General features: G+C 35.4%; 1 protein-coding gene across 1 annotated transcript in view; it reads right to left on the reverse strand.

The window, feature by feature from the left end:
- Positions 1 to 4,391: 4,391 nt before the first annotated feature.
- The window catches only part of SPESP1 (sperm equatorial segment protein 1), a 35,430-nt gene continuing 19,451 nt past the window's right edge, over positions 4,392 to 20,370 (reverse strand). The window contains exon 2 of the mRNA XM_015078593.3: positions 4,392 to 8,048. Within this exon, the coding sequence (XP_014934079.1) occupies positions 7,030 to 8,048 (1,019 nt within the window). The 3' untranslated portion in view covers positions 4,392 to 7,029. The remainder of the gene's footprint in view (positions 8,049 to 20,370) is intronic.

Here is a 20,370-nt window from a genome sequence, read left to right on the forward strand (position 1 = left end):
AATCAACACATCAAAAAATGCTCAACATCACTTATCATCAGGGAAATACAAATCAAAACCACAATGAGATACCACCTCACACCTGTCAGAATAGCTAACATTAACAACTCAGGCAACAACAGATGTTGGCGAGGATGCGGAGAAAGAGGATCTCTTTTGCACTGTTGGTGGGAATGCAAGCTGGTGCAGCCACTCTGGAAAACAGTATGGAGTTCCTCAAAAAACTAAAAATAGAACTACCCTACGACCCAGCAATTGCACTACTAGGTATTTATCCAAGGGATACAGGTATACTGTTTCCAAGGGGCACATGCACCCCAATGTTTATAGCAGCACTATCAACAATAGCCAAAGTATGGAAAGAGCCCAAATGTCCATCAATGGATGAGTGGATAAAGAAGATGTGGTATATATATTTATACACACACACACACACACACACACACACACACACACACACACAATGGAGTATTACTCAGAAAACAAAAAAAATGAAATCTTGCCATTCACACCTACGTAGATGGAACTAGAGGGTATTATGCTAAGAGAAATTAGTCATTCAGAGAAAGACAAATACCATGACTTTGCTCATATGAGGACTTTAAGATACAAAACAGATGAACATACAAGAAGCAAAAATAATAAACAGGGAGGGGGACAAAACATAAGAGACTCTTCAATATGGAGAACAAACAGAGGGTTACTGAAGGGGTTGTGGGAGGCAGAATGGGCTAAATGGGTCAGGGGCATTAAGGAATCTACTCCTGAAATCATTGTTGCACTAGATGCTAATTTGGATGTAAATTAAAAAAAATAAATTAAACTTAAAAAATAGCAAAGGATCCAGATAGACTTTTCTCCAAAGACGATGTACAAATAGCCAACAGACACATGAAAAGGTATGTAACTGCATTGGCCATCAGAGAAGGATGGCTATAATAAAAAAAGACATTGGTAAATGTTGGGGAGGATGTGGAGAAACTGAAATCCTCATACATTGCGGGGGGGGGGGGAATGTAAAAAGTGGTTCAGCCCCTTTCAAAAACTGTTTGGCAGTCTCCCAAAGTTACACATAAAGTTACCATATGACCCAGCAATTCTACTCCTAGGTATACACTCAAGATAATTTAAAACTTACGTGCACACAAAAGCATGTTCATCTGTAGCAGCACTATTCCTAATAGCCAAAAAGTGGAAACAACCTGAAGTCTATCAACTGAGACATGCATAAACAAAATGCAATATGTTTATAGAATATTCCATTATGTAATGGAATCCATAATTCCATTATTCCATTATGTAATGAAGTGCTGATACAAGCTAGAATATGGGTAAACTTTGAAAACATTGTTAAGTGAAAGCAGCCAGTTACAAACACATATTGTATGATTACTTCATATGAAGTGTCTGGAATGGGCAAATCCATAGAGACAGAACACAGTTGCCAGGGACTGGGGGAGAGAGGAATGGAGAGATGACTGCTAATGGGTATGGGGGTTTCTCATGGGGGTGTTGAAATATTCTGGAATTAGACAGTTGTGATGGTTGTAAAATTTTATAAATATACTAAATCTATTGAATTGTACATCTTAAAATAAATAGATGTTAAGTAATGGTGGACACCAAATGCTGGTGAGGTTTCAGAGAAACTCATACATTGCTGGCGGTATTATGAAATGGCACAGCCACTCTGGAAAATGGTGGGCAGTTTCTTATAAAACTGAATATGTAACTACCACATATCACAGAAATTTCATTCCTGGGCATTTATCCCAGAGAAATGAAAACTTATCTCCACCCAAAGACCCTGTAAATGAATGTTTACACGAGTTTTGTGATAGCCCAAACCTGGAAATAACCCAGAGGCTGTTAAACAGGTAAATGGTTAAACAAAGTGTGCGGCATGACTCGAGTAAAAGGGAAGGGATTGATAAGGTGCAACAACCCTGATAAATCTCCAGAATATTAAGCCAAGTGAAAAAAGTCAATCTCAAAAGTATACAATATACTGTATGATTCTACTTATGTAATATTCTTGAAATGATAAAATTATGGAAATGGGGCAGATAATAGTGGTTACCAGTGGTTAGGGGGGTGTGAAAGCAGGAGGGGAGTTGGTGTAGCTATAAAAGGGTAACATAAGAGATCCTCATGGAATGGTTAATGTATCTTATACCAACATATTTATCTTGGTTGTGATATTTTACCATCGTGTTAAAAGATATTACCATTGGATGGAATGAGTAAAGAGCTCATTAACTAGATCTCTTCATATTATTTCTTGCAACTGCATGTTTATAGTTATCAAAAAATAAAAATTTTAATTAAAAAATAATAGGTCACAACAATGAGAGCACTACACACCTATTACAATGATGAAAACCCAAAACACTGACAACGCCAAATGCTGGTGAGGATGTGGAGCATCAGGAACTCTCATTCATTGCTGGTGGGAATGATAAATGGTACAGCCTCTTTGGAAGACAGTTTCATGGTTTCTACAAACCTAAAAATGCTCTTGTCATACAACCCCACAACACAATTGTGCTCCTTGGTATTAGCTCAAAGGAATTGAAAACTTATGTCCATACAAATACCTGCTTATGGTTATTTATAGCAGCTTTATTCATAATTGCCAAAACTTGGAAGCAGCCAAAATGTCCTTTACTAGTAAGTGGATAAATAGACTATGGTACATCCAGATGATGGAATATTATTCAGAGAGCTAATAAGCCATGAAAAGACACAGAAAAATCTTAAATGTGTATTGTTAAGTGACAGAAGCCAATGTGAAAAGGCTATATACTGTATGAGTCCAACTATGTGATGTTCTAGAAAAGGCAAAACTATGGAAACGGTAAAAAGATCCGTGGTTGCCAGGGGTTGATGGGAGGGAGGGATGAATAGGCAGCACAGAGAGGATTTTTAGGGCAGTGAAACTACTCTTTATGACACTATAATGGTGGAAAAATATCACTATACATTTGGCCAAACTTACAGAATATACCACCAAGGGTGAACCCTAATTTAAAATACAGACTTTGAGTTATAATGATACAACAATGTAGATTTAGCAATTGTAACAAATATACCACTTTAGTGGGGGATGTTGATAATGGGAGAGGCTATACATGTGTGAGTATATATGGGAAATCCCTGCACTTTCTGCTTAATTTGCCTAAAACTGCTCTAAAAAATAAAGTTCATTTTTTAAAAAGTAAAACTATTAAAACACTAGAATAAAAAAGAGGAATTTTGTAAAATCTCAGAGAGGGAAAGGTGACACAAAACACAAAACATAAATGCACCCAAAGGAAAAAAATTATAAATTTGAATTTATAAATATTTTCAATTTATACATGGAAATATCAAAATACAAATAGTAAACTAGTCAAAACAGCTGTAAAAATATGACACACAATTCCAATTCCCTTGTTACACAAAAAGATTGTATGTATCACTAAGGAAAAGCAAACCAGTAGAGAAATAAACATGAGCAAGCCATTTTCAGAAATAAAAATTTTTTAAAAATGCCCAACCTCACTCATAATTAAAGAAATATACATTAAAGCAACAACTAGGTAACACTTTTCATCTATCAGATTGGCCAAAATATAAAAGTTTGCTAACTTTGCATGTTCAAAGATATGAAAAAAAAACTGGCATAATTGAAATTTATGTCTACTTAAAAACCTGCACACAGATGTTTATAGCAGTTTTATTCATAATTGCCAAAACTTGACAGTAACCAAGATGTCTTTCAATAGGTGAATGTATAAACTGTGGTACATCCATACAATGGAATATTAGCACTAAAAGAAAGCTGTTAAGCCACATAAAGACATGGAGGGATTTTAAATGCATATTGTTAAGTGAAGCCAATCTTAAAAGGCTATATTCTATAAGACTGTAACTACATGACATTCCAGAAAAGACAAACATATAGAGAGAGTAAAAGTATCAGTTTTACCAGAGTTTGGAGGGATGGGGGAGGAAGAGAGAGGGATGAATAGGTGAAGCACAGGGAATTTTTAGGGCAAACTACTGTGTATGATATACTGTAATGGTGGATACATGTTACTATACATTTGTCAAAACCCATAGAATGTACAACACAAAGAGTGAACCTTAATGTAAACTATGGACCTTCAGTTAATAATAATGTATCAATATTTGTTCATCACTTGTAAAAAATGTACCACACTAATATAAGATGTAAATAATACAGGAAACTATGGTAGACTAGAGGGAGGTATGTAGGAACTCTGTATTTTCCCATCAATTTCTCTGTAAGACTACAATTGTTCCAAAAGAATAAAGATCTAATTTAAAAAAATTTTAATGTCTATTTTTGAGAGAGAGAGAGAGAGACAGAGAAAGAGACAGAGAGAGAGACAGAGTGCAAGTGGGGGAGGGGACAGAGAGAGAGGGAAAGACAGAATCGGAAGCAGGCTCCAGGCTCTGAGCTGTCAGCACAGAGCTGGACATGGGGCTCAAACCCACGAACCCGTGAGACCATGACCTGAGCCAAAGTGGGACGCTTTCAAACGACTGGGCCACCCAGGAGCCCCAATAAAGTTCTAATTTAAAAAAACAAGTCACCACTGGAGGATTCTATGAACTAAATTATTTTGAAAACTGTTAAACAAAGAAAGATTTTATGTCTTTCCAATATATCCCAGACCCCTAGGGAATCAAATAATAGAGAGGAAGTTTCTCATTACAGACATATTCCAGCTAATAAGGAAGGAATGATACGTCCATTTTGCAACACCTGATCAATAATCTATCTAGATAATGATTATCAAAGGCTGCTCTATAAATACAAAAGCAAACACAACCAGATGGAAGAATACTACACTATCTTGACAAAAAAAGAGACAAACCTGAGTCTGATAAAGTCTGACAGACTCAACTATCAATTTACAGAAAATACGGAAGACAGGAAAACATACTAAATGGCATCATGGGGATACAATCAGCAAAATCCACAGGTGTAAAACTATAGGTCAAATGACGAATTGCTTTGACAAATAAGTTTCAAGGGGAAAAGATTAAAAGACTTACGAGTCATATCAACCAATCTCAGTGTATGAACTTTATTTGATCTTGATTCATACAAATTCTAAATTTAAAATTTATTAGTTGAAAATTTGAACATTGACTGGCTATTTGATGATGCTAAAGAATCATTAAATTTGTACATGTGATGAAATTGTGGTAGTTTTTTTTTTTTAAACTTAAAGAGCTTCACACTGTCATATTTACAAATGAAATGAAAAAGTATCTGGGATTTAATTCAACATAAAGTAGGAAAGAGGAGAAAGGGTGGGGGTTTGGGTGAAACAGGACTGGTCGTTAGCAGATCATTGTCGAAACCTGATGACAGTCACATAGGTTTATTACGTTAATCTGCTGACTTTTCACATGTTTGAAATCTTCTAAAGTAAAATTATTTTTTAAAATAAGCAACACACACACACACATGCACAAAATAAATAAACAAACAAAAAAATCCAGTGAAGAGTGTTGTTGTGAAACAAAATCCATGTGGTCTTTTGGGTAGGAATTCTTTTTGATCCCTGCTACTCTCTGTCTCCATATCCATGCAATCACCAAATACTGTTGATTCCTACCTCTAAATTAACACTTCTTTCGAACTAGTCCAAGCTAAATTTGGCCTTTGCATAGTGCACTTCTACTTCTGTCTACCTTCAAAACTACAGCCAGAGTGTTGTTTTTTTTTTAACACAAATTTGATCATACCTCATCCTTTGCTTAAAGTCCACAAATGCTCCTCACTGATCATAGGATAAGAGCTGACATCGTCAGTACACGCTTTAAAGCCTCACAGGATCTACTCCAACCCTGTGTACCTGACCAGCTCCATCTTGAGATGTTCTGCCTACCTTTCTACACTCGTTACTTCTTGAACTTGCCATACTCATCCCCAACTCAGAGCATCACACCTGTTGTTGCCTCTGCTTGGAATGCCTCCTTCTCCCTACACACACTTTAATCCTTCAGATCTCACCTTAAATGCTACTTTCTCGGGGTAGCTTTCCCATTATTTTGGTCTAGGTGAGGTCAAATTTCTCACAGATTCTTACTGATTGGTCACAACTGAAATTTAAAAATTATTGAAGTCATTTATTTAACATCTGTCTTTCTCAAAGAGAGAAGGAACTAGGTCTTACTATATCCCCAAAGCCTAGCATTTTGTCCTGCACCTATGTGTAGGAGGTCAATAAGCCTCCAGTAAGCTAAAACTACTGGCTCGGTGAATGAATAAATGAATTTAAATATAATACCGATCAAATCATGAAAGAGAATTACTTGCCCCATGATCATGATACTACACAGTTAACCTTAATTTCATTAGTCATACTCCGAACAAAAGATTTGCAAAGCTTCAATATAAATGTATAGAAACAAACAAAAGGAGGAAGTGAGAATGACTACGTTATAAGCCCAAATTACAGTCACTCACTGATATTCCAGAAGTACTTAATAACAAAGAAAAAGGGTTGTATCTTCATCTACCATCCACCTTTCAAAGGAGGCAGACATATATACAAATAAAAGTTCTGATTCAAGTTCCAACTTTGCTATTCAGACTGAAAACTCTCAGATTCTCTGAAAGAGTAATAAAGACCATATGTACTAACATCTTACATTTATATTCAATTATTTAAAACAGGCTACATACAGATTGCACACAGTCTCTTGACTCTCAATAAAACAAGTGAATTTAATCTATTCAAGTAAAATCAAAGCTTAAACATTTTAAAGATTAGATCTTCATAATTTTTTAAGTTAATTAATGAGGAAAAAAAACTATGAACTCCTGAACCAAAATTTTATTTTAAATTATTAGGCTTTAGTGCACATGAGAATATTTTAGAACATATGACATGTAGAGATGTTGGCACATTGAACAGTAGAAAATATTTTTATACAACTTGTGAATCACTAATGTGCTTATTTCTTCCGTGAAGTGAATGCATAGTTCGTTTCAATCAATTTTTGTCATGGAATATCAAGTAGGTGCAACATTTTTATATTATTATTTAATAACTTCCTAATAAGGTTTTGAGTTTCTAGTTGACTTACACATAATATTTTTTTCAATGTATTGAAGACTGTAGTAGCCTTTTCTCTCATCTCTGGTGGAACATATTTAATATCCAAATATTCAGATAATTTAGACCTAGAATTGTACAGCATGTTAATTACAGTTTCAATGTCATCAATTCCACTACTGCTTCGGCCAAGTGGTAAGAACTGGGATCTATACATTTTTTGTAATTTATGTTCTGCTGCTTCTGCTAAAGCAAGGCTTCGTTTTAGGTGCTCTCTAGAGGCTCGAATGTCCTCTCTGTATTCTGGCTTGAGGCTTTCAACAAGAGGTGCCTGTCGCACCTGTGAACTAATATCTGAAATTTTTTTCAAAATGTCTTCATTATTCAAAATCTGTGGGTGTCTTCCAAATGTTATTGTTTCAAGTGTTCCCACTGTATATTCGCCTGAGAGCTGAGGAACATCTTCTGGTTCTGTGACAGTATCCATGTCAGTGCTCCTACTTAAAGGGGTGACATCTGGACTTGTGGATGATTTAGCAACATTTGTCAATGGCTTTGGCACCTCAGTGGATCTTACTTCTGAATCTGGCTCTGGCTCTGGCTCTTTAATAATATAAGGTTCATCGGCATGTAAAACAACCGAAACATTATTTGGTTTAATTGACCAGAATGCTGTACTTTCAGTAGATTTTTCCTTCCTTCCTGGCATTGTGAAGCCTCCAGTGGGAGATGCTGTGGTTTCTTCACTGACAGGATTCGTTAAAACATCATTTTTAGTTGAAGTGTCTCCATGTGTAATTATCTCCTTAAATCTTGATAACTTTGGTCCTATAGAATGAGCATTATTTGGAGACTTTGATTTTTCCTCACGACCTGGCTCCCTAGTAGGAACACTTAGTATTAGGTTCTGTAAAACTTCTACATAATGATTTAAGTTTTGTTCTTCATCAGGCGTCACAGTTATACCTTAAGGGGAAAAAAATCAAATGGTAACACTTAGTATTACATATTGACATATTGACAGAATCTACTGACCTAAATTTACTTCATATATTATCACTTAAAAGTTTAGATAAAGAACCAAGAAATAAAGCACTTTTGACTCAGTCAACTCTCACTTATATAAACAAAATTATTTTTTCAGATTGTTAAAACAGATGAACAAGGTTAGTGTAAAAGTTGCGTATTAACACAATTCTCTATATTTTTTCGCTCCTACCTCCCATATAACTTATGATTCTGTAGGCAGTTTATTAAAACAAAATTCCTGATTATAATCTCTAGAAGTGATGTGTTGGAATTGCCTCATACTGGCTCACTAGAGCCAATTATTAATTTTTTAGGAATTTTGTAAGCCAAATATTAAACATAGACACTCTTAAAAATTATTTTAATTTGCAATTAGATAAATTGTATCAGAAATAAAGGTAATAAATACTCAAAATTCATCACTTCTTATTTTTATGTAATTTTACTATTATCTATGGTCTTGAGGTTATTTACATCTTGCATAGCTGTATGGCAGAAATGCTTGTAATAGTGTACTACTCTATATCTCTTTCTATGTCCCTGTTCAGTAATGTCAAATACATAGCTTGAAACCAACGATGGTGGGAGTATTTACATCATATAAATGGGCAAATGCTATAAATCTGGGTTTACTAGTCTCTCCAAAAAATCATTTGTTGAACATTTACCAGTATCCAACTGCCCTCAACCCAGCAAAGCTCTAACTACAGCCTGTGGGTCATATCCACCTAACTGTTTTTGTAAATAAAGTTTTCTTGTAATCCAGCCAGTTTCGTCCATTTGTTTATGTATTATCTATGGCTGCTTTGGGTTGCAACAATAGAATTGAGTAGTTGCAATAGAGACCATATGGTATACAAATACTGAAAATACTTACTATCTGGCCCTTCACAGAAAACGTTTGCCAATTCCTGCTCTAAACCATCAACATTTCACTCTCAACACAAAATGGCAGTTGTTTTTTTTTTTAATTCAAGTTAGTTAATATACGGTGTAGTATTAGTTTCAGGAGTAGAACCCAGTGATTCATCACTTACATATAACGCCTGGTGCTCATCCCAACAAGTGCCCTCCTTAATGCCCATCACCCATTTAGCCCATCCCCCCACCCACCTCTCCTCCAGCAATCCTCAATTTGCTCTCTGTATTTAAGATTCTTATGGTTTGCCTCCCTCTCTGTTTTTACCTTATTTTTCCTTCCCGTCCCCTATGATCATCTGTTTTGTTTCTTAAATTCCACACATGAGTGAAATTACGGTATTTGTCTTTCTCTGACTGACTTATTTCACTTAGTATAATACACTCTAGTTCAAAAATGGCAGTTCTATTTATACTGGTATTTTGCAGCATCTGAGTGGTTGATGAAGCTTCTCATTTCCAACATGGAAAACAAAAAAGATAATTGAATAAGATATTCTGAAATTCTGCTCAACTCCCCTTTTCTTAAAACAGCTTTTAATTTTAAGTGCTGGGATTTTATACATGTCATTTTGAAATCATTTTGCCACTATCATGGATATAAATGGCTTAATTGAAGAAAGTAAGTCACTTTTTACCAAACTCTCATACATAACTCATACCTAAACCCTCCCTCTTCAGGCAAAATGAAATAACAAACTTTCTGTTCAGAAGGCACTTCTATTCAGCACTTTGGCAAGCACAAAACAGTAAAAAAAAAAAAAAAGCTTTACATTTACATGTTTTTCCTCTCTTCCTTAACTCTTCTGTTGCAACTTAGAGAGACCAGATGGATATTTAACCAAAATTGATAGCTTATTTCTCAATTTTAAAAATTTCTTAATAAGAACATTTTAGTGAGGCAGAGACAGTGGAAAGATACCAGACTTGTCTGGAGACCTGACTCTAAAAGTAGATTCTGTGTTTTATGTTATGCTTAGAAAAGCCTTGCATACTTCAAGATCCATATGATGATGATGGGTGAGGAAAAAAGAGGTAGATTTTGATAATGACCTTGTAATATTTATATATATATTTTAAGTAGGTCCACACCCAGTGTGGAGCCCAACGCAGAACTTGAACTCACAACCCTGAGATCAAGACCTGAGCTGAGATCAGGAGTCTGTTCCTTAGCCAACTGAGCCATCCAGGCGCCCCAAACCTTGTAATAATTTTCTTAAAATCACTGACACAGTACCATACATTTTTGTCTGTGAATTGTGGATTTTTTTTAAAAAGGAACTAGAAGGTTAACATACCTAACTCTTGTGAGCTATTGCCTATTTTGTGTCAGTCTCAGCCTACCTATAGTAAGACTACCAGCTAGAAATGCCTGGTGGTACTCACCTGGGCTTGGCCATTGTGGGGTGGGGGCAGCTGTTTCCACAGAAGAGTCCCCTTTCCAAACCAATGTAACCACTGGACTGACCCTTGTGGTTCTTACTATAATGGCAAAACACCCTTCAGCAACAACCATCAGGAAATTTGGGGGGAAAAAGGTTTATTACTTACAAGATCTTGAAATTGCATAGCACACCTGGGGCCACACTGGGGGAGGAGGACGGGGTGGACGGGGTGGAGAAAGAGAAAGAAAGAGAGGGAGGGAGAGAGCACCCTAGAAAGCACCAGAGAGAGGGTGGTAGGGGTGGAGAGTGCAAATGGGCCGGGGGTTCTTTTTTTATTGGGGTCAAATGTGGGGACCCTAGGGTTCACTCTTTATTGAATTTAAAACATAAGACCATGAATTTGAAGTGCAGGAAAGGAAAAAACAAGTAGCCCAAAAGGTCAGTTATCAAAATCAATTAAGATCTCTAAAATAAATGAACCAGGGTGGCCTGCTGGCAATGTGTTTATTCAAGATAGCAGTCTTTGAAATGGATGGCTCTTTGAAATAGATGCCTCTACAATCAAAGCTTAAGTCTGGCCTTTGCATTACAAAAAAGAAAAATACTACAACTGTCAGGGTTTATACTCCATTGATTCTGAGGAGAGGAAATGGGACCAGAGTTGGTCATTAAAGAGGACTAGCCTTCTCTGTATATAGTATCTTACTCTCTAAAAACACACAAGCACACACACCCAATCACTTAATATAGTAAACCAGTAAAACTCACATTTTAAAAGGGAAAATAACTTATTTATGTATTCTTATGGGTATGTAAATCATTGTCCTGAATCTATAGTTTTCCTGGAGGAAAATATTAAAGTAATAGGTAGCCTACTGCAGTGAAAATTTTTTTTTGATTTTTGTCCTGTGGGTACCACTTTCTAACATCATGACCTTAGACAATTACTTAATTTCTCTGAACATTTACTTAACTATAAAATTAAGATACTGTATCTACCTGGAACCAAACAGATACTTGAAAACACTTTAAAAGTTCTATAAAGATAACTCCTGACATTTCTCAGTTTAAAATATAAATTTAAATCCTTAAAAAAAACATTAAAAATATGTCTTGGATCCTATCTATAAAAAACCTTAGACCCTTTCCCACTAAAGACAGAAACAAGATCAGGATACTAAGATTTCCATTACCACTTAACAATGTGTCGGAGGTTATTAGTAATTAGACAACAAAAATAATTGGAAGCATGAGAATTGGGAAGAAAAAGGTTAAACTATCTTTACGTGTAAACGATATAATAATCTTCCAGACAACGCAAAAGAATTCATTGAAAAGCTCCTATAAGGACTAAGAGAATTTAGTAAAGTAGCAAGTTATAAAATCAATCTATGAAAATCAATATACAAATATAAATCAGTTAAAAGATGAGAAAGAAGATGCTATTTTGATAACAAATAATGAAAGAAAATATCTAATCATAAATTTAAAAAAACATGCCCAGAACTATAGCAGTAATTATATTAGGCTGAATATAGGCATGCAGAGGTCAGGTCCTCATCTCTGGAACCTGTAAATGTTACCTTATAAGAAAAAAAGGTCTTTGCAGATATGATTAAGTTAAGGATCTTGACAGGGGATTATCCTAGATTATCTGGGTGAACTCTACATCCAATCACAAATGTTTTATAAGAGAGAGACAGAGATCTGATACCCAGAAGAAGAAGAGGGTAATATAGAGGAGGAAGCAGAGAATAGAGTGAAATGGACATAAAACACAGAATGCTGGCAGCTACCAGAAGCTAGAAGAGCCAATTGAAATATTATCTCTTGGGGCACCTGAGTGGCTCAGTCAGTTAAGCATCTGACTTCGGCTCAGGTCATGATCTCACGGTTGGTGGGTTCAAGCCCCGCATCAGGCTCTCTGCTGTCAGCTTGGAGCCTGGAGCCTGCTTTGGATTCTGTGTCTCCCTCTCTCTCTGCCCCTCCCCTGCTAACACTCACTCACTCTCTCTCTCTCTCTCTCAAAAAGATAAATAAACATTTAAAAAAATCTCTTAGAGCTTGCAGAGGGAACACAGCTCTGCCTTACACCTTGATTTTGGCTCAGTGAAACTGATTTTAGACTTACAGCCTCTAAAACTGTGAGAGAATAAATTTCTGTTATTTTGAGACACCAAGTTCATGGTAATTTGTTATATAGCAGCCACAGAAAACTGATATAGGAATATAATAAAATCTTCTGAAAGACATAATGTAAGCTTTAGCAAATGGAAAGATATACCATGTTCTTAGAAAAAAAGATTCAACATCATAAAGATGCTCAGATGTCATGTTCTCTCTGTTAAGGTATACATTTAATATGCTTCTAACAAAATATCACTATTTCCTGGAGTTAGAAAAATGGATTATAAAGCTCATCTGGAAGGAAAACTGAGTGAGAATAGCCCAAAAAATGGGGGCTAGACCCAAGAGACATGAAATTATATTATAAAGCCTCTGTTATAAATCTAGTATAGCACTGCACATGAATATACAGATAAATGGAACAGAACAGAAAAGATAGAAACAGACCCAACTGTATATGGAAAAATAGCTCAAAGTGAGGGAAGCTTTCAATTTATAAACTTATTCTAGCTAATAAATGGAGAAGCCACTTAGAATATGACATTTTGCAATGATTATTAATATCAGTGATTGTTTATACCCCCAAAGATACAAAATCAGATATTATCTATTTGCTGATGAAAGAATACAATACCACCGATGAAGCAGTCTTGCAAAAACAGTAAAAACCTGAATCTAACAATTTTTCTAGGTCTAACTAGCAATATACTGAAAATCCATAGGACAAGAAACAAAGGAAGATATAAACTATGCCATAGGGATATAATCAGCAAAATCTAGACTGTGGGAAACTATAGGACATATGATCCAATTTCCTAACAATTACATTGCAAGGAGAAAAACAGAGATGAAAGAAGAATATACATTAAAATGGAATTAAAAGACATATCAATGAATTACATGTATGAATCTTATTTGAATCCCAATTCATCCAAACAAAATTGAAGAGAGAAAATCAGGAAAGTTTGAACATTGGCCAGATATCTGATAATACTCAGGAATTATTATCTTTTTAGGTGTGAAACTAACATTGTTATTGTGTTTAAGTACTTATATTTTAGTCTTCATATTGAAATATTTACTAATGAAATTATATGATGTTTGGAATTTGCTTCTAAAAAATTCAAATCTGAGAAGTTAGAGAGAGGGACCAGGAAGATGAGAGGGAAAGGAATATCAATGAAACAAGATTAATTATGGGTTAGTAGTTGAGGCTGGTTATAGATATATGGAGATTTATTATACCATTATTTCTACTTGTGTATATATTTAAATTTCTCCATAAAGAATTTTTTTTATATATGCTTTGGAAAATTTTCAATTCTGGGCCACTATTCACATACAAATCTAAAATCTGCAGCCAACAAAGGCCTAAGTGCTTTTAAAAAGACATTGCCATTAGACGGTAGGCTGCTAAACCCTCCATTTTTAATCATTTAGCTTGTCCCTTCTCAAAGTAGTAAACAGGACACCCAAGTTACTATTAGGTGAAGTAGATTGTCAAAGGACTGGAAAAGGACATCCTTACTGCTAGTGGATTCCTAAAAAAACCTGAAGTACTCATTATCCCTTTACACTATTACTTAGGCAGCATTAAAAAGCCTGTTCATGGCTGCTGAACGATACAGCACTCTACTTTCTACCTTGCTTTTCTTCCCTTCTTCATGTACCTTTTGTCTCCATATTGTTCTGTTGTTAAATCCATCCACTCCCACACACTTCCCACCTCCTACTTTTGTCCCCCTAAAAAATCTACATACTTCATAGTGACTTCATAGTTGTACTAATCAGGACTGCTCTTGCAAATCAATTTGATCTCTGTACAGATATTTGCAAGCAAGGTAGTAAAAGATAGTCAAGCCTCCAATATCCCTGCAAATGGTTCTGGCCACTATGAAAACCTGCTTTTCCTCTTTCTTCAGAAGTTACGAGAAAGATGAACAAAATTCAAATTCTTACAAAGACCAGACTACTCTGCTAGAAGTTGAGTTTTTGTACTTTGGATACTTGTAGTTTACCCTGGCACGCTTTATAATATCCCCCCTCTCTCTTTACCAGTTAATGTTCCAGCCAAACAGAGCAATGTCTCCAGGTAATGTTCCAGCTAAACAGAGCAATGTCTCCAAATGAGGACAAGTAAGAACCTCTTCCACCTTGAGAAATCATAATGCTGCTTTCCAGTGCCTCTAGTAAGCAGGATGGCTCCCTGCAAAGCAGGTTTACAGTTTAACATGAATCATAGATATGGATGTCACAGCTGTGCTTGAGACTATCTGCACTTCTTCTCTTGAAATAGTACAGGGAGAATGAGTCACATGACAGGAATTATAGGAAACTAAACAAAATGGTAAAACAACTGCAGGGAACAAAAGTGGCACCAAATCTGAAGGGCAAAATTGCAAGACAGTGATTGAAAAGACCATAATAGCTCTGACTGACTGAGGGATTACTACGTGCCTGGCACTACACTGAGGGCTATGAATGTGAGGAATGTTTTTATAAAGAGGAAAAGGAGGATACTGAGAAAGGACAAGTAATTTGCCTAAGATTATATTCAATTTGTAGGTGGGAAGAATGGCATTCAAACAGGCTGCCTTCTTTCAAAGCAGGTACACATAATACACATAATAACTACACAATGTTGTCATAAAAACATGACATAAGGATGCTGGCAAAGTAGAAGTATGATAATAAAATTATCCTGGAGGAATACAACTTTCTTTTAAAATACATGTAAATATGAAAATACAATCAATACATAAGTAAAATATACAGAATTTTGCTCTACTGTCAACTGGACAAAAATACACCCCATTCATATATTAAGATGTACTTGGAAACATTTGAACTGATCCCAAAATGTTTTACTTTTTTTTAATTTTTATTTTGTTCTATTTTTATTTAAGTTCCAGCTAGTTAACAGGGTGCCTGGATGGCTCAGTTGGTTGGGAGTCAGACTCTTGATTTCAACTCAGGTCACGATCTCATGGTCATGGGAGCAAGCTCAGCATCAGGCCCCTGAGCTGGGCATGGAGCCTGCTTGGGACTCTCTCTCTCTCTCTCTCTCTCTCTCTCTCTCTCTCTCTCTCTCTCCTACCTCTGCCCCTCCCCTCCTTGAATATGTCCTCTCCCTCTTTCAATAAATAAATTAATTAATTAATTCCAGTTAGTTACATACAGTATAATATTAGTTTCAGGTGTACAATATAGTGATTCAGCACTTCCATAGAATCAATACCTGGTGCTCATCATAACGAGTGTACTCTTTAATCCCCATCACCTATTTCACCCATCCCCTCTCCCCCACCCACCTCCCCTCTGGTAACCATCATTTTGTTTCTGTATGGTTAAGACTCTGTTTCTTGGTTTCCCATTCTCTCTTTTTTCCATTTGCTTGTTTGTTTTGTTTCCTAAATTCCACATATGAGCAAAATCATACAGTATCTGTCTTTCTCTGACTTATTTCTCTTAGCATGATACTGTTTAGCTCCGTCCACATCATTGCAAATGGCAAGATTTCATTCCTTTTTATGGCTGAACAATATTCCATTGTGTGTGTGTGTGTGTGTGTGTGTGTGTGTGTGTGTGTGTGTATACATTCTTCTTTATACATCTTCTTTATACATTCATCAATTGATGGACAGTTGGACTATTTCCATAGTTTGGCTATTGTAGATAATGCTGCTATAAGCATTGAGGTGCATGTATCCCTTTGAATTCATATTTTTGTATTCTTTGGGTAAATACCTAATAGTGCAATTGCTGGATTATATTTTTAACTTTTTGAAGGACCTCCACAGTTTTCCACAGCGGCTGCATCAGTTTGCATTCCCACAATCGTGCAAGAGGGTTTTCCTTTCTCCACATCCTCACCAACACCTGTTGTTTCTTGTGTTGATTTTATCCATTCTGACAGGTGTGAGGTGATATCTCATTGTAGTTTTGATTTGCATTTCCCTGGTGATAAGTGATGATGAGCATCTTTTCATGTGTCTGTTGCCCATCTGTATGTCTTCTTTGGAAAAATGTCTAAAACTGATCCAAATTAGATATGTTTTGGTACTACAAAGTATACATAGGAACTGACAGTCAATGATGCAAAAAGGATCCGTTCACTTCACACAGAAGCAAAAATAAGTTACTTTTGAGTTTATTTTGAGGAAAATAATAAAATCATGATTTAAAATAAGCAATGAAATATAAAACTTCAATCAAAAAATAATATATTCAAAACATATATTCCTTCTCCTAGAATGGCCACTTAAAGAAGGAAGAAGAGAGTATAACCAATAAAAAGCCCATTAGCATGAAAAGTTGCTATAGTTCACTGTACATAAAAGAAATGCACGTTAAAAACAATCTTTATTTTGCCAGTCAGGGAGATAAAATTTTTTAAAAACAATAAAACCTAGGATTGGCATGTGTATGTATAGTTACTTCCTTAGTAACAAAAGCAACTTCAATACCTCCTTTATGAATCCCAGATCCTTCATCAGTCTCTCTCTAGCACACTGATCTTTTCTTTATAGAATTCAAGATCATCTTAACTATCTAAATTTAATGTCTGTTAACTACTACATATTGAAAACTCTTTCAAAGCTGTGACCATGTCTACTTTGTTCTCTATATCCTGTTATACCCAGAGCCTACAGCCATAGCAGACAGTCAAAAAGCATTTGTCAAATGAATGGTTGAATAAATGAACCAAATGCTGGTAAGTATATAAATTAATTGTACCTCCAGTGATTTATCTTAAAGAAATAATAGCAGGTTAAAACAGTTCTATAGAAGAATGCTATAGAGGAAAACTAAACATCATGTTATGTTTAAAATAAATCTGCTGGTCTAAAGACTGTCTTTTGGTTTGTTTTTGCTTGTTTGGTTTTGGTTTTTAGCTAACAGTCCAATTATTATTAGGGAGAAAATCTGGACATTAAAAAAAGTCCTCTTATTTTAGGCAAAGGAGGCACTTTTTTACAACAATAAAAGATACCGCTTTAATTATATTTTTCTAAGTTTCTAAGTCTGAAGTTTATCAACAGTATCATAAATATTGCAGTTAAATAGCTACAATTTTCAGAAAGTCCCTGCACTTCCTTAAACTGGCCCTTACTAAATGGCCTAGTATAAATTTAGATCACATAAATTTAACTAAATTTGTTTAAGTTCTATTAATCCCCTTTTAATTCACTTTATCAATCTCTAAGGTAACATTGAATTAACATAATTTTAAGTAAATTACAATCTTAGGGATTAAAAATCCCTAAGGGTTACTAGGAATAAAATTCCTTCATAACTTATCTTTTACATATTTTGAAGTATACAATTCAGTGGTGTTTAGTATAGTCACAGTTGTGCAACCATAACCATTAAAACATTTTCATCATCCCCCAAATAAGCTCATTCCCCATTTCCCTCAGCCCTAGGCAACCACAAGTTTACTTTCTTTCTCTATGGATTTGCCTATTCTTGGTGTTTAATATAAGTGAAATTATATAATATGCATTCTTTTATGACTGGCTTCTTTCACTTAGCATAATGTTTTCTAGACTCATCCATTTGGGAGCACACATCAGTATTTCATTCCTTTTTATGGCCAAATAATATTCCATTGTATGCATATACCACAATTTATGAATTCATCAGTTGCTGCTCATTTGGCTTCTTTCTACTTTTTAGTGACAATGGGTAATGCTGCTATGTTCACATACAAGCTTTTGTGTGGATGTGTGTTTTCATTTCTCTTGTACATGTCTAGGAATGGAATTACTAGGTCATATAGTGATACTATGTTTAAGCTTCGAAGAACTGCCAAAGCAGCTGCATTCCCACCAACAATATATAAGGGGTTCAATTTCTCCAGATCATCCTCTGTTCTTTTGATTACAGACATCCTTGTGAGTGTTAAGTCATATCCCATTGAGTTTTGACTTATATTTTTCTAATGGCTAATGATATTGGACATCTTTTCACATGCCTGTTGGCCACCTATATATCTTCTTTGGATAAATCTGTATTCTGATGATATTTTACCCATTTTTTAATTGGGTTGTCTTTTTATTGAGTTGTAAGAATTCTTTATATATGCTGGAGACAAGTCCTTTAGCATATATATGAGTTGAAAATATTTTCTCCTACTCTGTTAGTTGTATTTTCATTTTCTTAAGGTTATCGTTTGCAGCACAAAAGTTTTTAATTTTGATGTAGTTCAATTTATCTATTTTGTTGTTGCTACTTGTGCTTTTGATATCACATCTTAAAAAACCATTGCCAAATCCAAGGGCACAAAGACCTACACCTACATTTTCATCTAAGAGTTCTATAGTTTTAGTTTTTACATTTAGATCTATGATCTAGCTTGAATTAACTTTTGTATATAGCCTGAGGCAAGAGTCCAACTTCATTCCTTTGGCTGTTATCCCAGCACCATTTGCTGAAAAGGCTATTCTTTTCCCCACTGAATTGTCTTGGTATCCTTGTTGAAAAGCAACTGACCATTATTAATGTAAAAGGTCCTTTCTGGACTCTGAATTAAATTTGTCACCTATATGTCTATTCTTATGCCAGTACTACACTGTCTTGATTACTGCAGTTGTAACAGTAAATTTTGAAATCAGGAAGTGTGAATCCTTGAACTTTGTTCTTTTTCGGGATTGTTATGGCTACTCTGGGTCCCTTCCAATTCCATATGAATTTTAGTATCAGCTTGTTCATTTCTGCAAAAAAAGCAAGCCAGATTGTGAAATGGATTGTGTCAAATCTGTAGATCAATTTGGGGAGTATTGCCATCTAATAGATTTTTTTTTTAATTTTTTAATGTTTATTTATTTTTGAGAGAGAAAGAGAGAGACAGAGCATGAACAGGGGAAGGCAGAGAGAGATGGAAACACAGAATCTGAAACAGCTCCAGGCTCTGAGTTGTCAGCACAGAGCCTGTTGTGGGGCTCGAACTCGGGAACAGTGAGATTATGACCTGAGCCAAAGTCAGATGCTTAACAACTGAGCCACCCAGGCACCCCTCCATCTGATAGATTTTTTAACAGAATTCAAGATTATACATATTTATATAAATAGGATCGTAATATATTATTATATTTGATCAACATTTAAGTTTTTATTGAAATGCCTTTTATACATTGTTAAGTCCTTATTTAATGAAGACACAAAGCCAAGAATCTAAAAAAATGGGTATTTTTCATCTGAAGTGTAAGCAACACAATTTATTGTTCATTTCATCTTCTATGACTAAATGGTACAAATGAAATTTTCAGAGCAAGATTATTAGGCCTAGTGTGTCAGTTCTTGGCTTCTAACATTGTCTTTGGGGATGTTTTCATCCACTCCATTCTTTTTAAGAACCATGAAGGGCAAGGAAAGAAGTTAAAGTAGCCACCAGCAACAACTACTAAACCCATCAAAAAGCAAACAAATGTAAAGAAAAAGCACAATTCTCTATTTTTTATTACTTTTTAAATGTTCATTTATTTTTGAAAGAGAGAGTGTGCATGTGAGCTAGGAAGGGGTAAAGAGAGAGGGAGAGAATTCCATGGAGGCTTCACGCCGTCAGCACAGAGACCAATGTGGGGCTTGAACTCACAAACTGTGAGATCAAGACCTGAGCTGAAATCCAGAGTTGAATGCCTAACTGACTGAGCCACCCAGGTGCCCCATAATTCTATGTATTTTAAGCACATTTAAAAGGTCACTTGACTTTGGCATCAAGTTTTCTTTATCCTGTTGTGGTATAGCTATCAGGATCAGTTGAGAGAGCACCTTCATGTGCATGGACCATCTGAATACATTTCATTAACTTCCGAAACAATATGGTA

This window comes from Acinonyx jubatus, chromosome B3, assembly GCF_027475565.1.
Source record: "Acinonyx jubatus isolate Ajub_Pintada_27869175 chromosome B3, VMU_Ajub_asm_v1.0, whole genome shotgun sequence".
NCBI lineage: Eukaryota > Metazoa > Chordata > Mammalia > Carnivora > Felidae > Acinonyx > Acinonyx jubatus.